General features: G+C 50.6%; 1 protein-coding gene across 1 annotated transcript; it reads right to left on the bottom strand.

The window, feature by feature from the left end:
* Window positions 1–456: 456 nt before the first annotated feature.
* LOC123351034 (fish-egg lectin-like) lies at window positions 457–10684 on the bottom strand. The gene is made up of 4 exons (XM_044990122.1): window positions 10528–10684; window positions 6896–7123; window positions 5131–5470; window positions 457–1848 (listed from the first exon to the last, which is right to left on the bottom strand). The coding sequence occupies exons 1-4, from the start codon at window positions 10580–10582 to the stop codon at window positions 1704–1706; spliced, it is 768 nt and encodes a 255-aa protein (XP_044846057.1). The 5' UTR covers window positions 10583–10684; the 3' UTR covers window positions 457–1703.
* Between the last annotated feature and the right edge of the window lie 15745 nt (window positions 10685–26429).

Here is a 26429-nt window from a genome sequence, read left to right as displayed (position 1 = left end):
CACGTGCCCGTCTCTGTCTGACTGTGACGGCAAGGTGGGAGCTCTGCCCACCTGCTCAGTCAGGCGACTCATCGGGATTCCTGAGTGTACATGGGGCACATGGCCAGGGAGAGGGGGCCAGCATGAGGCAGAATGACGAGCTCACCCTTGTCTCCTCTGCCTGGCAGCGTGTGTCAGAGGTGAGGGAAGGAGAGGAACAGATTAGCAGGGCAGCACCGAGTGCTGGAGTGAGCATTGTGGGGAGCAGGGGGAAGACTAGCTGAGTGGGAGGGTTGACAGGCCAGTGGAGATGATGATGTCGCACACTCCAGGACTAGTGTGTTGTGGAGCTCAGACTGTTCCTCTTTCCGCAAAACACTCTTGGTTTCTGGGCTGCAGAACCCCCAGCACCACAGCGCTCCCCGAACTTCAGCTGTATCGATTCCAGTGAGCACAAAATGACAAGGAGAGCGCACGAGATGCTGCAAGCCTTTATTGGCACAAACCCAGCCCCAAGCAGACGGGAATCCCAGCTGCTCCCCCAACAAGAGTGAGCAAGACAGAAACTTCAAACCTTTACCAGCCCTTCCTGCTCAGCCTAGAGAGAGCAGCTCTGGCTCCGCAGCCCTCCTCTTGGGTACACGTCGCCTCTATTCTTTCTAATCTGGTGATGCAGATATTTGGGATTTATCAGAATGGAAATGCGGGGGGAGAGGGGTGGATATGCAGAGCTTCTGGCACAGAACTCAGGACAGTGTGTGTGTAAGAACTTGGCCCTGGTTGCTTATTATGAACTGATCATGCTGGGACCTTCTGAAGTGGAGAGGCTGAAATCAGGCTAACTGAGGGAGAACCTTGTAACACAGGTAGTTGGTGATGGTGAAGTTTGCAGAAAGGGAGAGAAAATTACCTAGTTGGGGGTTAATTAAATTCTGTTTTTCTTTCTCATTCATTGGAAGTTCTTCCTATGCCCTATCTCAGTTGTGTGTGTTGCTAATGCAAAGGGGTCCGTTAGAGTCATAAATATAAAGTCCAGCAGGGGGCAATTATGACCATCTAGTCTGATTTCCTACATAACACAGGCCACAGATGTCGTGCAGTGACTTTTGCATCGCACCCAACAGCATGCAGCTGATACAGAGTATATCAGAGCATTTACGCAGACATCCAGTCTTGACTGAAAGACTCCAAGTGATGGAGAATTTACCACATCCCTTTGGATCCGTTCGTATGGTTGACTTCCCTCCTAGCTATAACACTGCCCTTTGTTTTCAGCTTGGGCCTTGCTGTGTTCAGTTTCCAGCCATTGGATTTTATCAGAGGAGAAGTATGTGCGTCCGGGGGCGGGGGCGGGGGCAGCAGAGGCAGAGAAGGAGCCGGTAATGATGAACATTCTTGGCTCTATTTTGTGGGACTTGATTTTACCCTTGGAACAAAAGCTTCACCCCACTGGCTGGAGAAGGAATGTAGAAAACCTGGACAAGGCAGTGGAGCAGGGCTCCATTTGCAATGAAAGAGGTGCTGGGGCTCAAGCAATTTGTTACTTTCATAACTGACATGGCAAACCCAGAGATGCCGGGGCTCTGAACTGCCAAGCCAAGAGGTGCCGGGGCTCACCTGAGGCGGGTACAAATTAAGCATTAGGGGAGCGAGAGAGAGAGAGAGAGAAAGAGTTTAAATGGACACTGTTAATCACGGTGAGGCTGAGATGGCGGGAGTCTCATTTAGATCCGGCATTTCACAATCTTGTCCTGGTCAGTGATAAGCCACAGCAGGCCCAGGTCATAGGACACATGTTTGCAGTTGCAGATGAAATTGGCCACCTGGGTCCAGCTGGTGCCGACAGGGTTGCTTTTAGTGATTCCTTCCCTGAAAGGAAGTTGACAGGACTGGTGTTAATACAGCTCTGCTAAGAGAAGGACTCTGCCTCTATCCCAGCCTGTGGAAAGCAGCTTCTCAATGCAGCCCAGAGGGTAGCCCCAGCACGCTTCTCCTTGCTGTCCACTCACGGCCCTGCACTGCAGCACCCATCCTCCTACACGAGTGTCTGGCCAGACCCTATTAAGATGGCAGGATCAGAGCTGAGCATTGCAAGCTTCATCTCCCTGCGGTGTGGGCTGAGGGCAGAAGGGCAGGGAACATCCTCTCCAGGGAAACATTCCTGCTTCCAAACTACATGGGGCCTTTCCTCTGTCTTGGCAGGTGACATGGAATGAAAGCCAGCGACAGAGCGGTATAGAGAACACCAAGAGAACCCCACAGCGCTGCAGGGGGAAATGCCAGAGCTCCCCCTGGGAATGGCAGTTCTCTCCCCTCCCCTGCTCCCACTCCATTCCAGTCTGGGAGTGTCTTCCTCCACTGCCTGAGCCCACGGGGGGGCCTTGAATTCCTGTGCTTGGTTCCACAGGAACCCCTGCTGCCAGGTGGAGCAATTGCAATCTAATCAGTAATAAGCCACCAGGACCAGATTGTATTCACCCAACGGTTCTGAAGGAACTCAAATGTGAAATTGCAGAACTACGAACTGTAGTCTGTAACCTATCGTTTAAATCAGTTTCTGTACCAAATGAGTGGAGGATAGCTAATGCGATGCCAATTTTAAAAAAAGGCTCCAGAGGTGATCCTGGCAATTACAGGCCGGTAAACCTGACTTCAGTACTGAGCAAACTGGTTGAAACTATAGTAAAAAACAAAATTGTCAGACACAGAGATGAACATAATTTGTTGGGAAAGAATCAACATGTTTTTTGTAAAGGGAAATCATGCCTCACCAATCTACTAGAATTCCTTGAGGGAGTCAAAAAGCTTGGGCTGCCCAGAGGGGAGGCAAGTGAGGAAATTTGCCCCAGTCCCTGGGCCCTGCAGCGGCCCCGTGAGCTGCTCTGGGTTTTCGGTGGCACTTCGGTGGCGGGTCCTTCACTCACTCTGAGTCTTCGGCAGAGGGTCCTTCAGTGCAGCGGAAGACTCAGAGCGAGTGAAGAACCCGCTACAGAAGTGCTGCCGAAGCCTCAGAGCGCCGCCCGGTGAGTACAAGCACCGCCGCAAGCGGCAGGGAAAAAAACAAAAAAGAAAAAAAACAAGCCGCAATCGGCGGCAGCTCTACCGCCACTGATTCATTCTTCGGCGGCAATTTGGCAGCGGGTCCTTCCCTCCGAGAGGGACCCGCCGCTGAATTGCCACTGAAGACCTGGCCCTGTGCCAGGCCCCCTGAATCCTAAGGGCAGCCCTGCAAAAAGCATGTGGACAAGGGGGATCCAGCAGATACAGAGTACTTAGATTAACAGAAGGCCTTTGACGAGGTTCCTCAACAAAGGCTCTTAAGCAAAGTAAGCTGTCATGGGATAAGAAGGAAGGTCCTCTCATGAACTGGTAACTGGTTAAAAGATAGGAAACAAGGATAGGATTAAATGATCAGTTTTCAGAATGGAGAGAGGTGAATAATGGTGTCCCCTGGGGGGGTCTGTACTGGGACCAGTCCTATTCAATGTATTCATAAATGATCTTGAAAAAGGGGTAAATGGTGAGGTGGCAAAATTTGCAGATGATCCAAAACTACTCAAGATAGTTAAGTCCCAGGCAGAATGCAAAGAAGTACAAAAGGATCTCTCAAAACTGAGTGACTGGGCAACAAAATAGCAGATGAAATTCAATGTTGATAAATGCAAAGTAATGCACATTGGGAAACATAATCTCAACTATACATATAAAATGATGTGGACTAAATTAGCTGTTACCACTCAAGAAAGAGATCTTGGAGTCATTGTGGATAGTTCTGTGAAAAAATCCACTCAATGTGCAGTGCAGTCAAAAAAGCGAACAGAATGTTGGGCATCATTAAGAAAGGGATAGATAATAAGACAGAAAATATCATATTGCCGCTATATAAATCCATGGTACACCCATATCTTGAATAGTGTGTGCAGATGTGGTTGTCTCATCTCAAAAAAAGTATATACTGGAATTGGAAAAGGTTCAGAAAAGGGCAACAAGAATGATCAGGGGTATGGAACAGCTTCCTTATGGGGAGAGATTAATAAGACTGGGACTTTTCAGCTTGGAAAAGAGACAACAAAGGGGGGTTATGATAGAGGTCTATAAAATCGTGACTGGTGTGGAGAAAGTAAATAAGGAATGTTATTTACTGCTTCTCATAACACAAGAACTAGGAGTCACCAAATGAAATGAATAGGCAGCAGATTTAAAACAAATCAAAGGAAAAGCAGCAAAGAGTCTTGTGGCACCTTATAGACTAATAGACATTTGGGAGCATGAGCTTTCGTGAGTGAATGCCCACTTCGTCGGATACTCCCAAACATCTGTTAGTCTATAAGGTGCCACAAGACTCTTTGCTGCTTTTACAGATCCAGACTAACACGGCTACCCCTCTGATACTTGAAACCAAATGAAGTGTTTCTTCACACAACGCACAGTCAACATGTGGAACTCTTTGCCAGAGGACAATAGGAGGGTTCAAAAAAGAACTAGATAAACTCATGGAGGATAGGTACATTAATGGCTATTAGCCAGGATGGGCAGAGATGGTGTCCCTAGCCCCTGTTTGCCAGAAGCTGGGAAGGAGTGACAGAGGGAATGGATCACTTGATGATTACCTGCTATGTTCATTCCCTCTGGGGCACCTGGCATTGGACACTGTTGGTAGACAGGATACTGGGCTAGATGGACCTTTGGTCTGACCCAGTCTGGCCTTTCTTATGTTCTTAACCCTAGGCTGGAGGATGCTCCATCGCTGTGTGGGGATGGCACATGCGCAGTTTGGGTGCACAGAGGCGCTGTGAGGGGAATAACCAGGACTACCTGCGCTACCTATAATATGCAGAGCTCAGGCTTCCAAGAGTTCCCCAAGAGAGCAGAACCTCTGCAGTGGGCCTCACTCCCCTTTTTGGTTCCCTGCTGGTTAGCATTGGAGTCCTCTCAATTAGGCAACAGTGGGTGCCTCATTGTGAGGTCATTGGGATGCTGGAGAGCCCTGGAATCAGCTCATTAGGAAATCAGCGAACATCAGGCACCAGGGTCGGCTTGCTCCACAGCATCAGGCAACATCCTGTTCTCTCTAAGCTCTTAGGGACAAGTATGAATGGCCCTGATCACTCATGGGAGGAATCTTCCCTCCTGCCTTCTCCTTTACTGTACCTGCGATATACTTGTCCTGCACTGTTCACGCCGTAGACAGAGCCTTCGGTCCCGACCTCAATCATGGACAGCTTGCCTGGAATCTGCTCCCACCTGGATCCTGCACAAGGATCCGGGGTGACATCAAACCGGAAATAGATATCGTCAGCTGAGTTAACTCCCCAGCAGCCCCACACACCACAGCTGTAGTACTTCAGCTTTCCTGCAATATTGACCCAGGGCAAGGCAGAGTCACTGTTCACAGAGACCGTTGGTGGACGAGACAGACAGTAGATGTCATCATTCATGTTGACACCATTGACGAACATGTCTCCACCCGCGTCAATTTGTTTGAGCAGCCCTAAAAACAAACAAGGGAAAAACAATGTTCAGAGGAAAGAGCAGGGCTGGAGCAGCATGGAGAAAATAAGGAAGCAAACCACCTATTGAGAACTCAGCCAGAAATATAACTAGACACCAGGGGTGAGAGGAGAGAGAGAAATCAGTCAGAGACGTGTGGTCTCCTGTTTGGAGCAGTGGCCTGAGATCAGGATTCCTGGGTCTGGTTGCCAGTCCTCTCCCAACTTGCTTAGCGGCCCTTGGAAAGCCACTTAGGGCAACAAGGGCCTGAATTTAAGAACTACTGAGCACCGAGAGCTCCCATTGACACCAGTGGGAGTCGTCACTGCTTAGCACCCCTGGAAATCAGGACGACTTAGTTAGGTGCTGACATTTGTGCACTCAGGTTTGGAAACATGGATGTTAATCTCTCAGTGCCTGGAATATGGGGCCAATAAATGTTCCCGCCTCACAGGGGGCTTGTGAGTGTAGTGTACACACTACATTGCACCAGTTTAAATTTCTCTAATTTAATTCAACTGCTGCCAAAGCCTGTGGGGACATTTAGTTTGCTTTCAGAGTCTCTGATTTCAGTTTACCTTAAATGGATTAGGCCTTGTCTACACAAGAAGGTTGCACTGCTTTAACCAGTGGTGTGAAGCCAGTGTAAACCCCTGTAGTACAATGCCTCTACTGTGGGCTCAGTTATCTATATAATAAGATTTCAGGATTGTCATCTCTCAGTGTGTCACTCTGAAGCCTAGAACGTCTAGACTGCACAGATTACGTGGTCCACTGCCACAGCTGTGTGATAGCCTGGGCTTTCAGCTCCTAGCACTGGTCTGAAGGTGCTTCTACCAAGAGGATATGCTGGTAAAAGGCACCTCTATACGGATATAACCCCAAGTGTAGAAAGTTATACAGATGTAGCTATTCTGGTAGACAATAACACTCCTATTCAACACAGTCAGACTGGTGTACAAAGCATGTGTAGACAGGCCTGTGTGAACATTCTGATTTCAGTTTAAGGACAGGACTATGCATGTTTTTGTACTGCTTTGTATCAGTCTGGAAACGCATAGAATGAAATCAATGCCACTCCCCAGTGAAGACACAACTGGACCAGTAACATGGGGCTCATATCAACATTGCTTATTTCACTTCATTTCCCAAAATAATCTGGACGGACATAAGCACCTTCATACCTGGGCAGCTGCATCCACACTCGGGGGTTGCACCAATTCAACTAGATCCGCTTCCCTATAGAGTTCATGGTACAGAACCGGTACCAATGTAACTATACAGACAAGCTGTCGTCAGATCCTGAGAGTGGCCCATCTGGTGGGAATTGTGACAATAGCCTGGGGTCGGAGTTTGGAACTGGGCACAGGATCCTAACAGAGGTTCCTTTTGTCGTCCCCACGACATATCAAAGCTCATACGTTACCTGTGACTTGTTGCCAGCGTCCTCCCACCAGCTTGTAGATGTTGTTGTTGTTGTTTACACCCCAGACTCCGGCAGGACCAACCGTGACGTGTTTCAAGGAGCCCGGCACCTGGACCCAGCTGTCTCCGTACAGCGTGTAAATATTGCCTGCGCTGTTCACTCCAAACACCTGCCCATTACTGGCATCAATCTGCTTTAATGACCCCGGTATCTCAATGCAGTCCAGAGCTGAAAAGCAAACTGAGAATGTTCATGCACGTGGACTTGTTAGCAAGCAGGAGAAATAGCCACAAAAGAGAGAGAGCTTGGGGTCTGGGTGGCTGAGGATGTAGAGACCTTTGTTTACACGTCCCTCACTGGTCTGAATCCAGAATAGGAGGGTGGTGGCCCAATGTTCTTACCACCTAATATCTGCTTGGAGGCCCATGTGAAATGAGTTTCAGGGTCCCATTCTCGTTCCCAAAATATTAGAATAGCAGCTGGTGCTAATTGGCTCCCTGTTGCCATCCGCAACAGAATGGCCAAGGATTATACTGACCACAGAGACGGAGCTCCAGTCTCACCACTACAGGTGGTCCCTCCTGATCAGAGCTGAGCCACATTATGGAGGAAGCTTTCCCTACCCTTCCCCTGCCCCTACACAGACAGCACTGGGGATTAACAGAGGGCTTATGGCTCCAGAGCTGGGGATCTTGCACCAGAGCTGATGTCACATCAACAAATGCTCAGGGTTCAGGATGGAAAAAGCCCTCCTGCTTCTGTTGGGATTTCTATTCGGTTCCTACAGGACACATCCCCGAGAGAGAACAGTCCAAAGAGCCACCCAGGAAGTTGTGTAGGTCAGTTATGGGGTCACAAGAGCAGATCTCCTCTCTGGGGGCATTTGAGATAGCCTGGGAGCATTTTCCATAACACCTTTGTTTGGAAGTGAGGGGGGCTCTTCCATTCTGCTCCATATGGAAACCCCATGTGTATCTGAGGAAGGACTCAAACTGTACCCATCAAGAAGCTGCTTGAAGTTTAAACATTCACAGCAGCTGCAGGCAGACCCATAGATTTCATAGATTCCACGGCCAGAAGGAACCATTGTGATCTCTAATCTGACCTCCTGTATCACACAAGCCAAAGAACTGCCCCAAAATAATCCCTAGAGCAGAGCTTTTAGAATAATATCCACTCTTGATTTTAAAATTGTCAGTGACGGAGAATCCACCATGACCCTGGGTAAATTGTTCCAATGGTTATTTACCATCCCTGTTAATTCTCCTAGATTGAAGAGTCCGTTATCCAATATTTGTTCCCCATGTAGGTACTAATCAAGTCACCCCTTAACCTTCTTTTGCTGAGCTAAATAGATTGCCAGTCCCTGTGAGCCGGTGCAGGGAGATGCTGCCTCGGCAGGGGGGAGGGGTCTGAGAGCTGGGCAACTCAGTGTCGCTTTTTGCCCCACTGGGGGTCCCTGGGGAAGGAGCCAGGGGCCATCAGCACTGACCCGTGCTGCTCCTGCTGGTAATGTGCCAGCTGTGCCCTGGGGCTGCACTAAAGAGGCTGCCAGTGGTGCACTGTCCCCAGGGTGTGCTGTCCCAGGGGCCGGCCGGGTGGCTCAGACCTAGCTCCAGCCACTAGGGGGCACTGGAGCAGGGGAGGGACAATGGTGCCTTGTCTAAGGATGGCTCTGGATCTGCTGGATTGTGATTGGCTTAGAGAGCAGGTAGCTGGTGCCTTTCAGCCAACCAGGGCCAGCCCTAGGATCATCACCATCCCGCTCCTCTCCCCAGCCCCGGGGCAGCAAGGCTGGGCTCAGCAAGGGGCCGGGGCAGGCTTGGGCCTGCCTGCATGTGGCGGGGGTGCTGCAGTGCCCACAGGACCTGGCAGCTGGTGGTGTCTGGGCAGCAGGACAGAGGAGCCCATGGCTTTGTCTCCCTTCACCCCCGACCTCTCCAGCGGCAGGCTGGGCAGCACCATGCTCTGTCCCCATGGGCCCGGCCTGCTGCCCCACCCTGTGTGTCATGGCTTGTGTCAGCCCAGAGCGTGAGATCTTTGGGCAGGGGGAGCCCAAAGGGCTCACGCTCTGGGGTACTGTGAGCAGTTCTGGTCTCCCATGTTTAAGAAGGATGAATTCAAACGGGAACAGGTGCAGAGAAGGGCTACTAGGGTGATCCCAGGAATGGAAAACCGACCTCATGAGAGGAGACTCAAAGAGCTTGGGGAGATATGGCTGCTCTCTATAAATACATCAGAGAGATAAATACCAGGGAGGGAGAGGAGTTATTTAAGTTAAGTGCCAATGTGGACCCAGAACAAATGGATATAAACTGGCCAGCAACAAGTTTAGGCTTGAAATTAGGTGAAGGTTTCTAACCATAAGAGGAGTGAAGTTTTGGAGCAGCCTCCCAAGGGGAGCAGTGGGGTCAAAAAACAAAACGGGCTTCAACACTGAGCTTGATACGTTTATGGAGGGGATGGTATGACAGCACTGCATACTATGGTGTATGGTGCATCGGCGGCTCCCTGTAGCAAAAATCCCCAGCAGCTGCAGACGGGTCACTAGATGGGGAGAGCTCTGAGTTACTACAAAGAATTCTTTCCCAGGTATCTTCCTGGTGGATCTTGCCCACATGCTCAGGGTTTAACTGATCACCATATTAGTGGTCAGGAAGGAATTTCCCCCCAGGTCAGATTGGCTGAGACCCTGGTGGTTTTCGCTTCCTCTGCATTGGTCACTTGCAGATTTAAACTAGTGTAAATGGTGGATTCTCTGTCACTTGAAGTCTTTAAACCATAATTTGAGGACTTCAGTAACTCAGCCAGAGCTCAGGGGTCTAGTACAGGAGTGGGTGGGGGAGGTTCTGTGCCCTGCGATGCGCAGGGGGTCAGACTAGATGATCACGATGGCCCCTTCTGACTTCAGTAAGCGTATCTGAGTAAGACTAGACATTGCAATTTTAAACCCAACCAGTAACCCATAAGTGACTTGCCACAAGATGTCAGAACATGTTAGTATTAGAGCTGAGTGGGTCGAATGTTTATTTAATTTTCTTTCTAGATATAGGAATTAGATACACTGCTCCTGTCAGAGATTATTATTATTATTATTATTGCAGTTATTAGCTGCAAAAAAAAAGGAGAGTTTTCAGTTGCCTAAGTAGCCCCTGGAATCACGGTTAAAGTCCCCTCCACCGCCCCCAACTCTGAAATGGTGCCCCTGTGGGCCAGCACGGAATTTGCCCCCACCCCCATGCATGGCCCCGTTGGCTTGACTGGAGCCGCCCCCCAGATATAGAAGTCAAATTACAGGGATGGGCTGAGCCTGGGGGCAGGCCTGGGAAGGTGGGAGCAGGGAGCGTCGCTCAGTCAGGGCACAGAGAGCTCCTGCAGAATGGACGGGCAACAGACAACTCAGTGAGACCCTTTCAGTGTTTGTGTCACTGTCATTGGTGCAGACTGCAGGGGCCACAATGTGCGAAGTGTTGGCCACGTGCAGAGGAAAATCTGGTCCCCAACCCACGAGCATCTGCCTGAAAACAGTTCCCCACAATGTGGCAGTGAATCCAAACTCAGTCCTGCACTGGGGCTGAGAGACCCACACGGCCGTCTGCAAACCCTTCGACAGAATCCCTGTCCCCACGTACCTGAGCTCCCTGCAAGCAGGGGCAGCAACAGCAGCAGGAACTCCCAGAGCATCATCTTCTCAGCACCCCTTCAACAGTGGGACCTCGCCTGGTGTCTGCGCTGGGGCAGTCCAGGGGCTTTTATAGCTCAAGCACAGCTGCAGGCTGAGCAACCTTCCCTCCCCGGGTGCCCCCCCACATCCTCAATGAGGAAATAGGGAAATTCTCACGTGGCAACACCACGCCCTGGAGCAAAGGCTGTTGAGCAACACTATGGGTTTCCTCATAGCAATTGTGACACTAGATCCCTTGTATGCCAGCCAGCCCGGCAGGTATTGTGGTTGGTAGGTGAGCACTTGGCTGGCCTCCGGGTAATGGTGTCCCTAGCCTCTGTTTGTCAGAGGGTGGAGATGGATGGCAGCAGAGAGATCACTTGATTATTACCTGTTAGGTTCACTCCCTCTGGGCCACTGGCATTGGTCACTGTTGGCTGGATGGACCTTTGGTCTGACCCAGTACGGCCGTTCTTATGTAATGAAAGGGTTTAAGGGTTAAGTGTTTCCCCCTGCCACACCCGTTCGATTTGCTGTGGTTAACATGTGGAATGCAGCCTTCTCCCAACAACCTTGCAAATGTTTGTTTTAGGGGGTAGATAGACAGGGTGGGCTCAGAAATCCCCAGGAGACTAGATCTCCGGTGACAAGGTACAGTCAGTGAATCAGCCTCCACTTCGCTCTGGGTCTTTTAGCTCCTCAGGTAAGTGACGTGTGAACTGGCCCCAGGGTTTTTGTATGAGCTGTGATCCAGAGAGGGCAGGAGCTGTTACACTCAGTGTTTGGAGGTGCCCTGGTGGGTGAAGGGTTGATACTGGAACTGGTCGCATGTGATTTTGGAAAAGGGGGACGTCCACATGGACACCTCTTGAGTGCGCCCCTTAAAAACATCGTCTCTAGGGCTAAGCTGTATTTGCCTAGTTTATTGATAAGAATATCATGCGAGACCGTATCAAATGCCTTACTAAAGTCTAGGTATACCACATCCACCGCTTCTCTCTTAGCCATAAGGCTCATTATCCTATCACAGAAAGCTCTCAGATTGGTTTGACACGATTTGTTCTTTACAAATCCATGCTGGCTATTCCCTATCACCTTCCAAGTGCTTGCAGACGATTTCCTTCATTACTTGCTCCATTATCTTCCCTGGTACAGAAGTTAAACTAACTGGTCTGTAGTTTCCTGGGCTCCCAGCTCCCGCTGCCCTTCCCCAGCCCTGCTCCACCCAGGGTCGGTGCAACCACTAGGCGAACTAGGCAGTCGCTTAGGGCACCCAGTGGTTGGGGGCACCAAAGAGCAGCGAGCTCCAGCCACGGCAGAGCCGGTGCGGTACAGGGGCGGGGGCAGCAGCCCTGCAAAGGCGGCGGCACCACTAGCGGGGAGCGGCCGCTCCCCTCACCACCACCACCAGGCTGCTGCAGGCAGCAGCAGATGCCTTCGGGCGGTGGCTCCCGTGCGCCCCCCGGCTCCCCCTTCGCCGCGCTTGAGTTCTGTGGCTCCCGGGTGTGTGAGCTGCCCCTCCCGAAGGGCTCCGGTGATCTGCGGGGGACAGAGGCGGCGGGCGGCATCCGAGCGTGCAGCCACCTCCTGCCTGGGTTCCAACTTTCCCAGCTCCCACCACTCTCCAGCCCATGAGTTCCTGGCCAGGCACTTCCCCCACGCTGCAGCAGCCAGCACTGGGGTGAAGGGGTGGGTAGTTGCTTCGGGCACTGCGGTTCAGGCACTCAGATGCCGCCTGCCGCCTCTGTCCTCTGCAGATCGCCGAAGCCTGGCACTGGCTCCTGCCCTGGGAGCGGCAGCGGGAGGCGGTGCAGGTCTAGGAGGCATGCTGCTGTGGACTGTGGCCACCAGGCAGAATGGGGTTCCTGGGAAATGTTCCTGACCATCACCATCTGGCCGGCTTGACAGGAAACCTTCACGGCGCTGACCCCTACGGTCGATGACCTGAACCTGGGAGTTGTAAATCACAGCCACTCGGGGGCCTCTTCCCCTCACGTTGCACCGGCCAAGCCTCCACAGCTTAAAAAAGAAAAAAAACCTTGGACTTTCTAGTTGTATTTCCCTGTATGGATTAATCTGGGATATCTATGAGAAAACAACCTATTAAAAAGTTACATGATTAAATACTTGATATTTGCATTAACCTAACTTTCAAAAATATGCCCCAACTTTTTTTATTTGCAGTGTTTAAATCAAGAAAACAATTCCAGCTGCAATGATGTATCCTGCTCTTTAAACTGTTCAGAAAGCCACAGCATACAAAGAAATTAATGTAGCTAACATTTAAAAAAGTAATTCAACTGATCATAAAACACAGCCACAAAACTAGGACAATCATGCCAAGACTGTTGGTTTCACACTTCCCACATAAGGAAGTGATTAGTAAAGTAAGAAACACATATTATGCATAAGTCAATGTCAAATAGAAACAGAAGTTTCAGCAAATATTAGTTTAAACTTAAAGACAAACTTTACGATATGAAATCCTATGGGAGGGGCCTATTTTATAAAGAACATTTCAAAAAAAGCACTTTTCAGCTGTTGTTGGAAAGTTGTCAGGTCATTTTTAAGTAGAGATATCAAAGATCTGCAAATCTGTTATTGAACTTATTACTATGGCACTTTGGGGCAGAGGGATAGCGCCGTTGTTTTGAGTCTTAAACCCTGGGTTGTGAGTTCAATCCTTGAGGGGGCCATTTAGGGAACTGGGGTAAAGATCTGTCTGGGGATTGGTCCTGCTTTGAGCAGGGGGTTGGACTAGATACCTCCTGAGGTCCCTTCCAACCCTGAGATTCTACTATGAACACTTGAAAAGAACCAGGGTGATGGGGTTTCTCTACAGAGACACATAATTTTATACAATCCCTTGTGCTGTCACATTGTTTAAAAGAGACAAAGAGGATAAGGTGAGATCTTTTATTGAACCAACTTCTGTTAGTGAGAGGGACAAGTTTTCAAGCTTCACAGAGTTCTTCAGGTCTGAAAAGGTACTAACAGTGTCACAGCTAAACACTAGATCTAACAGATAGTTTAGCACATATTCAAGGGGACCATTCAGGGTGAAGTAGCCCATTAACTCCCTTGTAATCCCAGGACAAAAGGGAGATTAGTGGGTTGCAGGTGGTTGTAATTAACCATAAATCCAATATCTTTATGAGGATCATGATTTTTAATGTCTAGCTCTTCAACATATTCATAAATGATCTACAAAAAGGGTAAACCAGGGGTGGCCAACCTGAGCCTGAGAAGGAGCCAGAATTTACCAATGTACATTGCCAAAGAGCCACAGTGATACGTCAGCAGCCCCCCATCAACTCCCCCACCCTGCTCCCAGCACCTCCCACCCACTGACAGCCCCACCGATCAGTGCCCCCCCCACCCTCCTTGCACCTCCCGATCAGCTGTTTCGTGGTGTGCAGGAGGCTCTGGGGGCGGGGGAGGGGGAGGAGTGAGGGAATGGCAGGCTCAGGGGAGAGGATGGAAAGGGGTGGAGTGGGGGCAGGGCCTGTGACAGAGCCAGGGGTTGAGCAGTGAGCACCCCGCCTCCCCCCGCACATTGGAAAGTTGGTGCCTGTAGCTCCAGCCCCGGAGTCGGTGCCTAGACAAGGAGCCGCATGTTAACTTCTGAAGAGCCGCATGTGGCTCCGGAGCCACTGGTTGGGCCCCCCTGGGGTAAACAGTGAGGTGGCAAAGTTTGAAGATGATACAAAATTACTCAAGATGGTTAGGTCCAAAACAGATTGCGAAGAGATACAAAGGGACCTCACAAAACTGGGTGACTTGGCAACAAAATGGCAGATGAAATTCAATGTTAAATGCAAAATAATGCACATGGCAAGATATAATCCCAACTATACATACAAAATGATGGTACCTAAATTAGCTGTTACCAATAAAGAAAGAGATCCTGGAGTCATCTGCAGTACTCTGGAAGCACTATCCATGAATCTCTGTCCGTAGAAAGCAACAGTTTATTTGTTGAGAGCTTTGTTTCAGTTCCTAACAGCCAGAATTTTTCTGTTGAAAATGGATCCACTGACTTTGCTTTAGAAAGACCTGGTGTGGCTAGCCTGGAGAGGGTGTCAGATGCAGTAAAAATTGTTAGAGCGGTTGAACAGCCTTCTAACCAAGTGGCTGTGCTAGGCCAGCCTTTTGGGGACACTATGTTGTTGGAACATGACTGTCTCCACACTGATTCTGTAAGTAAGCAGTCTGGTACTCAGGTACTAAGGAAAGATTTGGTTACTGGTTTTTCAGAGCAGAACAGTCTTATGACTGAACCCTCAAGGATGCAGGGAATGGCAGGCAACTCTCATCTCTGGACACTTTGGATATGTCCTGTAGTCTCTTGGTGGACTTGACATCTGATTCCATGTGGAAGCAGAGGTTGGTAATGGAAGGATAAAAGAACCTTGAGTCTAACATGCTAGTGAAAATGGATGGTATCTCTTTAAGACTCAGCCTTGGAATTGGTAACAGTTAAGAATCTGAGAACTGGTAAACAAGCTAGTGTCTGTGTTGATGCAAAGTACCTGACTGACTGGGGGGGAGAAAGACTTGCCTAGCGGGGAGGACACACCAGCCAGCCAATGGATTCTGCTACAGAAGTGTGAAAGTGAAATGTATTATATTAAAGAAATAGAATGAATGAAAAAATGCTGGATGTGCCTTTAAGTAGAAATGAAAAAATGCTGCGATTCAGGTGTCAGGAAAGCAGACATTAAGGTAGAACAATTGCTCCACTTAAGGGCGATTGGTGAAGTATTAGCCTTAGATGAATAAGAGTTAGTAAGGAAGTAGGAGATGCATTCTGTGCCCCAGGTAAATTTTACAGTTTTGTAGAAGCAGCAAAGAATCCTGTGGCACCTTATAGACTAACTGACGTTTTGCAGCATGAGCTTTCGTGGGTGAATACCCACTTCTTCGGATGCAAGCAGTGGAAATTTCCAGGGGCAGGTGTATATATAAGCAAGCAAGAAGCAAGCTAGAGATAACGAGGTTAGATCAATCAGGGAGGATGAGGCCCTGTTCCAGCAGCTGAGGTGTGAAAACCAAGGGAGGAGAAACTGGTTCTGTAATTGGCAAGCCATTCACAGTCTTTGTTTAGTCCTGAGCTGATGGTGTTAAATTTGCAGATGAACTGGAGCTCAGCAGTTTCTCTTTGAAGTCTGGTCCTAAAGTTTTTTTGCTGTAGGATAGCCACCTTAAAATCTGCTATTGTGTTACAGTTTTGCTCTCTTTGTCCCTTTGTTTAGTTCACGCCCTTTTATCTGTATAAATAAGACTGTTTGGGTCTTGCATGGGGGCTCACATTATCTGGGTGTTATTAGCAGAGAGCTGTGCTAATAAAACAGAGTGGTCTGACAAACTGCGAGTCCTGATTCTAACTGACAATTTGGAGGTTCCACCAAGATGGCAACCGCCTTCACTGGGGCCGTGTGATTCCTGACCGTTTTTGTAGGATGACCGTGCCAGCTGGCACCTGGGCATTTGGCCCGAGCGGTCCTCCACCAGAACGGAAAGGCGCACGAGCACAGTGAAATCTACACCATCGAACCTGTTGGTTCCCACTCTGTTCTGGTAAGGATCCTGGGATGTGACATCAGGAATCTGGTCAGGTAATTATTTCTGTGTTTTGTCTGGACTGAGGACTGTCCTGTCTCTGTGTCTATCCATCCTCCTGTGGAGTGTTTGAGTCTGGGTGCCGTCTCCATCTGGGGATCAGCTGACCAAGGGGTTCCTGTCCCCATGGTCTGAGTGAGTGGAATCTGCACAATCGCAGCTGCACCGCACTTTGGGTAAAACCCTTGGTGTGAAAGCAAGGGCGATTGAGGCAGTAGCCTATGGGTTCCTTTTTTGTGTTGCACCAGGCATCGCTCTGACAAACCCGAATTTCCTTCTTGTGTGATTGGTGTGTGAAGTCCTCCTGTTTGGGTAACCAGACGTCTAAGTTGGGACAGTTCCTTAAAGGAATGCTGGCTCATTTTATGTATTTTAGGAAGGGTCCGGACTCCTGTAAATTTCTGGGAAAATGGTCTAGGCTAACTCAGGGAGATCCCAAAACTCAGTGGCCACTGTTAGGATCTTGGGACAAGGACCGAGTGGACATTTTAAAAGACAAACTTGGCCAATCTAAACTAAATTGGCCAAAGGAGAGGTCGATTGTTTCATGAAATTGTGGGAAGAGGCAAATCATAGATGGACAGAATCGAAACTCACCTCTCTCAAAGATTCAAATGATAAGTTAAAAGCTTTATTGGAAAACTCCTCTCCCACCACGAGACCGAGCGCTCCCCTTTACCCCATTCTCCGAGCTGATCCCCCTTCATACTCCCGTTTCCTGGTGGGAAAAGGCGAAGAAACCCCCTTGCTAGATTCTGGGGACGATGATGAGGAAGAAGCATTAATTGGCCTGGCAGCCTTGCGTCGGATCAATAGATGGTCACCCGCACCCCCATCTCAGGAACAACTGTCACCAGATTCCCCGGCTCAGGAACAATTTCCAGAGATCTCCAGTTCAGACCTGTCCGGATCGTCCGATACCGCTCAGGCCCATTCCTCTGGTCCTGCTTTGCCCCGTAAAAGCTTGCACTTGGACCTTAAAAATATCCAGGCTCCCCTCTGAATCCTGCATACTGGGGGCCAAGACGGGGGTCCCACTTGGAGCTATAAACCCTGGACTCGCACAGAGCTCCTTTCAGTTGTAAAAGGCTTTCCAAGCCCCGGGAAAATCCTACCAAATTCGCAGAGGAATTTTTGTTAGTATGTGACACCTATGAACCCTCTGAGGCAGACCTCCTGCAGCTGTGCAAGCTACTTGTAGCAGCCCCTAGTGAGCATGAAAAATGGCTCACAGCAGCAGATTGGCTCGCTGCTGACTGCCACTCTACTTTACCAGACACCGGTCCTAATGCTGAATACCGGAAAAAGTGTAAGGAGCGAGCTAAAAATCTGAAGCCATCCCTCGGGTATGGACTCCTAAAACCAACTGGACGGCCATAAACGGCTGTAAGCAACAACAGGGAGAAAACCCAGGCGACTATCGCACCCGGCTAACTGACATTTTTCTGCAACATTCAGCAACCAGATAGAAATGGACAGGGTGCCTTGGTTAATGCGTTTGTTAATGGTCTCCTACCTGCTATTGGCAATATGCTAAAACAAATAAGTGTTGGATGGGAGACTGAAACCAAGGACAAATTGCAAACAATTATTCAGGGCAGGGCAAACAGTACTGGGGATGGGGAAAATACCAGGGATGGGGACGTGGTCGAGGGAGGGGCCAAGGAACTGGATTTTCGGGTTATGGGGATGTTTGTAATTACTGTAAACAGCCTGGACATTGGAAGAACGAATGTCCGAGCCGGCCTGGTAACTCTGTAAATAACCAGCTAGACCCCCTGTCGGCACAGCCAGTCAGTCCTCAGCCTTACTTTGTCCCACAGCAATGACGGGACGCCGGGGAACCTCAGGAAATTTTAGCTCCTTTACTACCTCTCACTCCCACGGTTGAGTGTGTGTTAACTGTCAATGATTTGTCTCTCCCTTTCCTTGTTGATATGGGAGCTTTGCTCTCTGCAGTCCATACTACCGACCTGCCTGCGGTTCCCCGCTCCGGAAAAACCGTGTCCGCTGTGGGCATTATGAGAATCCCAACCCCTTATCCCCTTTCAAAACCTCTACCGGTCCAGGTTGGTCCCCTTTCTGCGGATCATGCCTTCTTCTCTCTGATTCCACTCCGGTAAACCTTTTGGGTCGGGATCTGTTATGTAAGCTTGGCTGCACCATATACCTTTCCCCGGATGGGGTCTATTTACAAATCCCCCAGTCCTCTCTGAGTGATTCTGTAGCCTCCCTGCTGTCTGAAACTTCCCTTTCCACTCCGGTCCCTTGTTGCCCACTGGTCCCGTCCCTTGAACACCTAATTTCACAGGTCCCATCCTCTCTGTGGCCAACCCATCCCTCTGAGGTGGGCCGCTTAAACACTGACCCCGTCTGCATTACTGTGGACTCCTCCAAAGCCCTGCCTCGCCTTTCTCAATCCCCTTTAAACCCTGAGGCAGAGGCTGGCATTGCTCCGGTCATAACCGGCCTGCGGGAGCAAGGCATTATTGTTCCTCCAGTCCCTGTAACACCCCTATCCTCCCAGTTCGAAAAGCTGATGGCAAATCATGGCGATGTGTTCAGGACCTTCGAGCCATTAACCGCATTATCATACCCGCCTTTCCTGTTGTCCCAAACCCAGCAACGATTCTGGTTTCTATCCCACCAGCTGCAACTCATTTTACCGTTGTTGATTTGTGCTCTGCTCTGTTTTCTGTTCCGGTTCCCCCTGACTCCCAGTACCTCTTTGCCTTTTCTTACAAGGGACAGCGATATACATGGACCACGCTCCCTCAGGGGTACACGGAAAGCCCATCTTACTTTTCCCAGGCATTAGCCCGAGACCTCGCTGACCTTGTTTTCCCTTCCAGGTCCACTCTAGTCCAATATGTAGATGATCTTCTCCTCTGTTCCCCCTCATTATCTGCCTCAGAAACTGATTCTTTAGTGCTCCTTACTGCCCTAGCAAACAAAGGTCACAAGGCTTCTCGCTCTAAGCTACAGCTCTGTCAAGCCTCTGTCACATACCTTGGTTTTCTCCTCTCCCAGGGTTCCTGTACGCTTTCTCCCACCCGTGTCCAGGCTATCCTTAGCTTTCCCCGACCCTACTCCTCACGCCAGGTCCGAAAGTTTTTGGGCATGGCTGGATTTTGCAGGCAATGGATTCCCCAATATGCCTCCCTTGCAAAACCTCTCCAGGACCTCACTCGACTCTCTGTGCCTAACCCCAGGCCATGGCCCCCTGAAGCCGACTCTGCCTTTGTTTCCCTCAAACAAGGTTTAGCTTCTGCCCCCACTTTAGGGCTGCCAGACTATTCTAAGCCTTTTACCCTTTTCTGCCATGAACAGTCTGGGTGTGCACTTGGAGTTCTCACTCAGGTGCACGGAGCAAAGAACCGCCCAGTGGCTTATTTCTCTGCCACTTTGGACCCTGTGGCCCAAGGCCTACGCCCCTGCCTGCGTGCTGTGGCTGCCGCAGCGCCTAGTCGAAATGTCTGAATCCCTTGTCGTTCGCTCTCCTCTTACTCTCATGGTCCCTCGCTCGGTGGAAACTCTGCTGTTACAGCATAACACAAGCCACCTCTCCTCCGCTCGCCTTATCAGGTACGAACTTCTACTGCTGTCGGCTTCGCATATCACCATAAAGCATTGTTCTCAGTTAAACCCTGCCACGCTCCTTCCCTTGTCTAATGACGGTGATTCCCACGACTGCCTTGCAACTGTCTCTGCTGTCACCATCCCGCGCCCTGACCTTTCTGATGTCCCTCTCCCTAACTCTGACCTTGTTTTGTTTACTGATGGTTCCTGTTTTCGAGACAACCAAGGTCGTCTCCTTGCAGGATATGCTGTAGTGTCATTCTCTGAAACCCTCGAAGCTGCGCCTTTACCTTCTGTGACCTCAGTGCAAGTTGCCGAATTAGTCGCCCTCACCCGTGCCTGCTTTTTGGCGGAGGGACCATTTACACTGACTCCCGCTATGCTTTTGGGGTTGTACATGACTTTGGCACCCTCTGGCAAGCTCGGGGTTTCCTTACCTCTGCCGGTACCCCTATTAAAAACGGCCCCTACATCGCTGCTTTCCTGTGTGCAGTGTTACTTCCCTCTGCCCCAGCTCTTGTTAAGTGCCCTGGCCACTCGACGGCGGATACTGATGTTGCTAAGGGTAACGCATTTGCTGATGCCGCTGCTAAACATGCTGCTGCCATAGAACCTTCCCCAGATGCGTTTCTAGGTTCCCTTTCTGTTTCTCTACCACCGCCGTCCCTCACTGACCTCACCCTGCTCCAGGATTCTGCCCCAGAAGCTGAAAAAGACTCCTGGGTTGCCCAGGGTTGCTCTCTGCATCCTGATTCCCTTTGGCGTTCGCCTACTGGCACCTTTGTGGCTCCCTTTTCACTCTACCTGTCTCTGGCCGCCCGGCTACACAGTGTTTCGCATGTTGGAAAATAGGGGCTGGTCTCTGCTGTAACTAAGGCGGGATGGTGGGCCCCCCATTTCAGCTCTTTTGCAGCCCACCACTGGGCTGCCTGTACCACTTGCCAAAGCCACGATATTGGTAAACCTGTAAAAGTGGCTCAGGGATTCCGGGGCCTGCCCCAAGCACCATTCTTGCATTGGCAACTTGATTTTGTACAAATGCCTAAGTGTCAACGATATGAATTTATCTTGGTTATGGTATGTTTATTTTCTGGTTGGATTGAAGCCTTTCCTTGTCGCAAGACTGACTCACTGTTGCCAAATGTTTGTTAAATCATATTATGCCTGCCAAGGGAATTCCTGCCACTCTGTCCAGTGACCGGGGTACACATTTTACCGGACAAATTGTTCAACACCTGGATCGTATATTACATATCACACACCTGCTGCACTGTCCCTACCACCCACAAAGTGCAGGAGCCGTGGAAAGGCGAAATGGTGTACTTAAGAATAAGCTTACTAAGGTTTGTGAATCCACAGGGTTAAGCTGGCCAGCAGCTTTACCACTAGCCCTTATGGAAATGTGATCCACTGTATCCCAAAGGCATAAACTGAGTCCCTTTGAAATTGTTATGGGACGCCCTATGCGAGCTGTGGCTACCATTACTCCAGTCCCAGACCTGAACTTGACTCACAGTACGCTCCTTCAATACTGCAAGGGATTAATGCAAGCTGTAAGTCACTTCCATTCACAGGTTCAAGCCACCTGGCCGACAGAACCCACCTCCAACGCTTGCCACAACCTCGAGCCAGGTGACTGGGTCTACGTACGGCACCATCATCAGAAACACACCTTGGAACCCCGGTAGAAGGGTCCTCATCAGGCACTGCTTACTACCCAGATGGCTGTTAAACTATCTGGCATCGCAGAGTGGATACATGCTTCGCAGTGTAAGAAGACACCCTCCCCGGTGAACCAATTATCAATGTAGTCAATTTTGACTCCAGAAGAAGACATAGAGGAACAGCCTGCAATACCTTACAATCTGCGCTCTTGTAAGGGTTGCCAGAAGCAGACGACAACCTAAAGCAAGGCCCAAGAAGAAGCAGTAGTGAGCCTAGCGCCTGCTGCCTGGTAGACATAAAACTGTGACTGCGGTTCCCTCAGTTGAGGTTGTCAGAACCAGAAGGGCCCTGCCTCCAACATGCACCTCTGGTGGCGCCTGTTCCTCAGCTGCTGGTGTCTTAAGGTCTGGGGAGCCCACAATGAAAATTCTTTTATCCAGCAGCAAGTGTGGATACCCTTAATATTTCTAAATGCTGGGTCTGCAGCCACATCCCAGCCCACTCTCAAGCTGGTGTTCCCGTCCTGGCTATCCCACTCAATTCCCCAGACCTCATTGGAGGACCCCGTCTGTTTAACAAAACATGGAACAGCAATGACACCTGGGAAGCAGTGGGAATAAATGTATCTAAATGGATAAGTGTGGTAGAGGGAAAAGGTCACTGGTGTTGGGTGTGGAATGGGACAGGGCTGGATCTGGGAAAAAGCCGTTGCCTTCAGCATATCGTGGCCAATGGTATATGGGATTATTCAAACAAAACTAAAGAGTGGCAGACTGGGCATGGGGACATGAATTTTTTCTCGACCTGGGATCAAACAGAAAAATCAATCTCATGTTCCCCCTACAGTAACCTTAGTAAAAATAACACAATCTTTCAATGCCATACAAACACTACCCCTCCTCGTAAGGAGCATTACCCTGTGCCCTTTGGAGGATATTACTCCTCCTTTGCAGGCACCTATGTGACAAATGGGTGCAACCGACCCTTCCCTTAATAGGCCATCATTGGGTTTGTGGGACCAAAGCTTATACTGCGTTACCAGCTAACTGGTCAGGTGTCTGTTATCCCGCCCGACTCTTCCCACAATTCCGAGTGCTAGGGTCCTCCCCACGAGAACGCCTCCGTAATTTCAGGTGAAGAAGAAGGGACTTACCAGATGCCCAATGGTATGTAAATAACATAAGCCCCTTAACCTGGGAAGAGGCCATTGGCGGTTCCCTTATCCCACTTGGGGGAGTCATACACCATGCAAAAAGGCTCCTGAGGTTACAAGCAGTAGTGGAAATAATGGCAAATGAAACCAGAGAGAGTTTAAAAACCCTGGCCAAAGAAACAGGGGCAATCCAACAGATGGCCCTCCAAAACCGTCAGGCATTGGACACAGTAGCGTACCTGGAGGAATTCAGCGGAAGCAGTTGCTTCCCCTCAGGCCAGCAGGCGCGGAAGCGGCGCCTGCCGGCCGGCGCTGCCAACCACACAGCCGCAGGAGCCACGGGGCGGCAGTGGCAGCCCGGCGTGGAAGTGGCACCTGCCGGCCGGCGCTGCCAGCCACACAGCCGGAGGAGCTGCGGGGCGGCAGTGGCAGCCCGGCGTGGAAGTGGCACCTGCCGGCCGGCCCTGCCAGCCACATGGCCGGAGGAGCTGCGGGGCGGCAGTGGCAGCCCGGTGCGGAAGCGGCGCCTGCCGGCCGACGCTGCCAGCCACACGGCCGGAGGAGCCGCGGGGCGGCAGGCCGGTGTGGAAGCTGCGCCTGCCAGCTGGTGCAGGCACAGCCAAGCGCTGGGACAGGAGCCAGGGACAGGCGGCAGCGCAGGACGGAAGGTGAGCGGGGGGTGGGGGGGGGTCTGGTCTGGGGGCGTGGCCAGAGGGGGAGCCAGGGGGGAGGCACTTTTTTATGTTTTTTGCTCCCCCTAAGCTGAAAACCTGGCTATACCACTGATTGGACGTAGTGCTGGTGGCCAAAGGAGGGACCTGTGCTCTCATTGGAAAAGAATGTTGTGTGTTTATACCTGACGATACCAATGAGGTAATAGATCGCGCTAGCCACTTAGAACAAATCGCATATCTTCCCCATGAAGAGCCGAGTTCTTTATGGAAGTGGCTAAGTAACCTGTTCAATTTCTCTGGCATAGGAAACTGGTTGTTTCAGGGAGCCCTGGCTATCCTGTTTGGAATCCTAATGATTTTTGTACGTTTTCAGTTAATCTCCTGTTGTATCCAGAATTGTGTAAGGTATGCCACCCAGGTGACCGTCCCAAAACAGAGTGCTAATATGATGATGTTAAATATCACTGATGAACGAAGAGATAAAGAACGATTAATATGTGGAACCCAGTAATTGTTGGTCTTTGCGTAAGCTTGACCAAAAGGAGGGATTGTGAAAGTGAAATGAATATTAAAGAAATAGAATGAATGAAAGAATGCTGTATGTGCCTTTAAGTAGAAATAAAAAATGCTGTGATCCAGGTGTCAGGAAAGCAGACATTAAGGTAGAACAATTGCTTCACTTAAGGGTGATTGGTGAAGCATTAGCCTTAGATGGATAAGAGTTAGTAAGGAAGTCGGAGATGCATGCTGTGCCCCAGGTACATTTTACAGTTTTGCTCTCTTTGTCCCTTTGTTTAGTTCACGCCCTTTTATCTGTATAAATAAGACTGTTTGGGTCTTGCATGGGGGCTCACATTATCTGGGTGTTATTAGCAGAGAGCTGTGCTAATAAACAGAGTGGTCTGACAAACTGTGAGTCCTGAGTCTAACTTTGACACAAGAGAGCTCAGATTTTGGCCCTACAGGACAGGGAGAAAGAAAAAACGTTTGTCTTGCAAATGGAAGCCACAGCTTAAAATGCGAAAACCCCAAGGGTATTGAGCTGAAGATGTGGCATGACAAAAATACTTGTAAATGTCCACTTGTACATGGGCGCCAACTTATATGGGCTCGTGGGGCTAAAGCCCCAGGAATATTCACACTCAGGGGCTCTGCTCCACCAATATTTGGAGCTAGGTTTCTCCCCTGCTTGGAGCGCAGGGGAGTCAGAGCCTTTTAAATCCCAGCCGCGGCCGGGAGTCAGAGGGCTCTGCGCTGCCCGCTGCGGCGGGGAGCCCAGAGCCCTTTAAATCTCAGCCGCAGCTGGGAATCAGAGGGCTCTGGGCTGCTGGCAGCCGGGGGGAGCCCAGAGCCTTTTAAATCCCAGCCGCGGCCGGGAGTCAGAGGGCTCTGCGCTGCCTGCAGGGGCAGAGAGCCCAGAGCCCTTTGAATCCCAGCCCCTGGCCGCTGATTGCCCCGTCCCCGGACCCCTGCCCCAACTGCCTCCCAGGATCCCCACCTCCTATCTAAGCACCACTGGTCCTTGTCCCCCGATTACTCCCTCCCGAGACAACTGCCCCTTGGGACCCCAGCCCCTATGGCCCTATCTAAGCCTCCCTTCTCCTTGTCCCCAACTGCCCCCTCCTGAGACCCCCCCCAACTTCCCCCCAGGACCCCACCCCCTACCTGTCCCCTGATAAACCCCCTGGACTCCCATGCCTATCCAATTGCTGCCTGTCCCCTGACTGCCCCTCCGAACCTCTGCCCCATCCAACCCCCCCTGCTCCTTGTCCCTTGACTGCCCCCCGGAACCCCCTACCCCTTCTCCAACCTCCAAAACCGCTTACTGTGCCACTCAGACCAGCGTGTCTGGTTCCCTGCAGCTCCAGACAGTTGCTGCCATGCTCCCCCATGGAGCCCACAGCCCTCTCCCACCCCCAGCACCTGCCTTCCAGATTTGAACACCTCAAAATTCAGGAGTGGGCAGCTTTTACTTCATTTCTCCCAAATCAAATATACTGATCCACTGTAACTTGCTGTAGAAAAAGTAGGATAAAATTGAGCAAGAAATGCTTATTAGGACTGGAATTGCTATTTTCAACAGCCGTTGCCTTTTTGTTTGTTTGAAAGGAAGACAGTGATATTGCATTGGCAAATTCCCCATAGAAACAGAGTGGAACAAAAGAATAATAAAGGCACCTCAACTTTTCCTCATTTATGGAGGACAGTCTTATAATATGCATCCAGATATCCTCCAATCACACAAGCTGAAAATTGTTCCACTTTACTGCAGCTCTGTAACCATATGGGAACCAATCCTGTCTGTGTTTTGTGCACATCCAAAATTCCTGCTGAATGACCCGCCCTGGGAGCGAGTTACCAGTGACCCAGGGCTGGGGCGGCAGGAGGTGGTGGGGCGGGCCACTGGTGGGGGGGAGCCCAGGGCTGCGGCAGCAGCAGGGTGGGGGGAGGGCACTGGTGGGGAGGAAAGGGGGAAGCCCAGTGCTGGGGTGGCAGGGGGTGTGGGTGGGGGGAGAGCCCAGGGCTGGGGCAGCAGGAGGTGTGGGGGGGGCACTGGTGGGGGGAGCCCAGGGCTGCGGCAGCAGCAGGGTGGAGGGAGGGCACTGGTGGGGAGGAAAGGGGGAAGCCCAGCGCTGGGGTGGGTGAGGGGAGAGCCCAGGACTGGGGCAGCGGGAGGGTACAGGGGGGAGCCCAGGGCTGGGAAGGGGTGCAGCCAAATTTTTTTTTGCTTGGGGCAGCAAAAAACCTAGAGCCGGCCCTGCCCGGAGCTTCCCTGCCTGAACGTAAAGAGCGCGCAGCGCGCGTCTCTCTCCCTTGCTGCTGCTGCTGCCACCTAAGGGCTACAGCATAACAGCAGTGCAAGCTGCTGGTGCTGTAGCACCTCAGGAGGGGGAGGGGAGTGGAGGGGGCCGTGCCGTTGCCGTGCCCCCTCACCATAATCCCATCTAGGTTGTAATTAATTTTGACTGAGTTGACCAGGACAATATCCCTAAGACCTGCAGACTTGTGGCTGCTGCTCTGTGACTTTTAAAGCAGATGAAGCCACTTTTGATTACAGCTTAAAACACAGCGATGTGGGTGAGAGGAGGAAGTGATTGATTGGTTTCACATAGGACCTGGAGTAAAATTGCTATAAAGGATTGTCTGAAACTGGTGTACAGACAAACTAGCGTGTGG

Source organism: Mauremys mutica, chromosome 16, assembly GCF_020497125.1.
Source record: "Mauremys mutica isolate MM-2020 ecotype Southern chromosome 16, ASM2049712v1, whole genome shotgun sequence".
NCBI classification, from domain to species: Eukaryota; Metazoa; Chordata; order Testudines; family Geoemydidae; genus Mauremys; species Mauremys mutica.
This window is presented reverse-complemented; position numbering and strand designations above follow the sequence as displayed.

What these genes read in the sequence shown, in the direction of transcription:
- LOC123351034 (XM_044990122.1), bottom strand. Translation starts at nt 10,582, where the DNA reads ATGATGCTCTGGGAGTTCCTGCTGCTGTTGCTGCCCCTGCTTGCAGGG. An exon ending in CCTGCTTGCAGGGAGCTCAG is followed by an intron (nt 7,124 to 10,527) that starts GTACGTGGGGAC and finishes TTTGCTTTTCAG; the next exon opens with CTCTGGACTGCATTGAGATA. An exon ending in ACGCTGGCAACAAGTCACAG is followed by an intron (nt 5,471 to 6,895) that starts GTAACGTATGAG and finishes GTTTGTTTTTAG; the next exon opens with GGCTGCTCAAACAAATTGAC.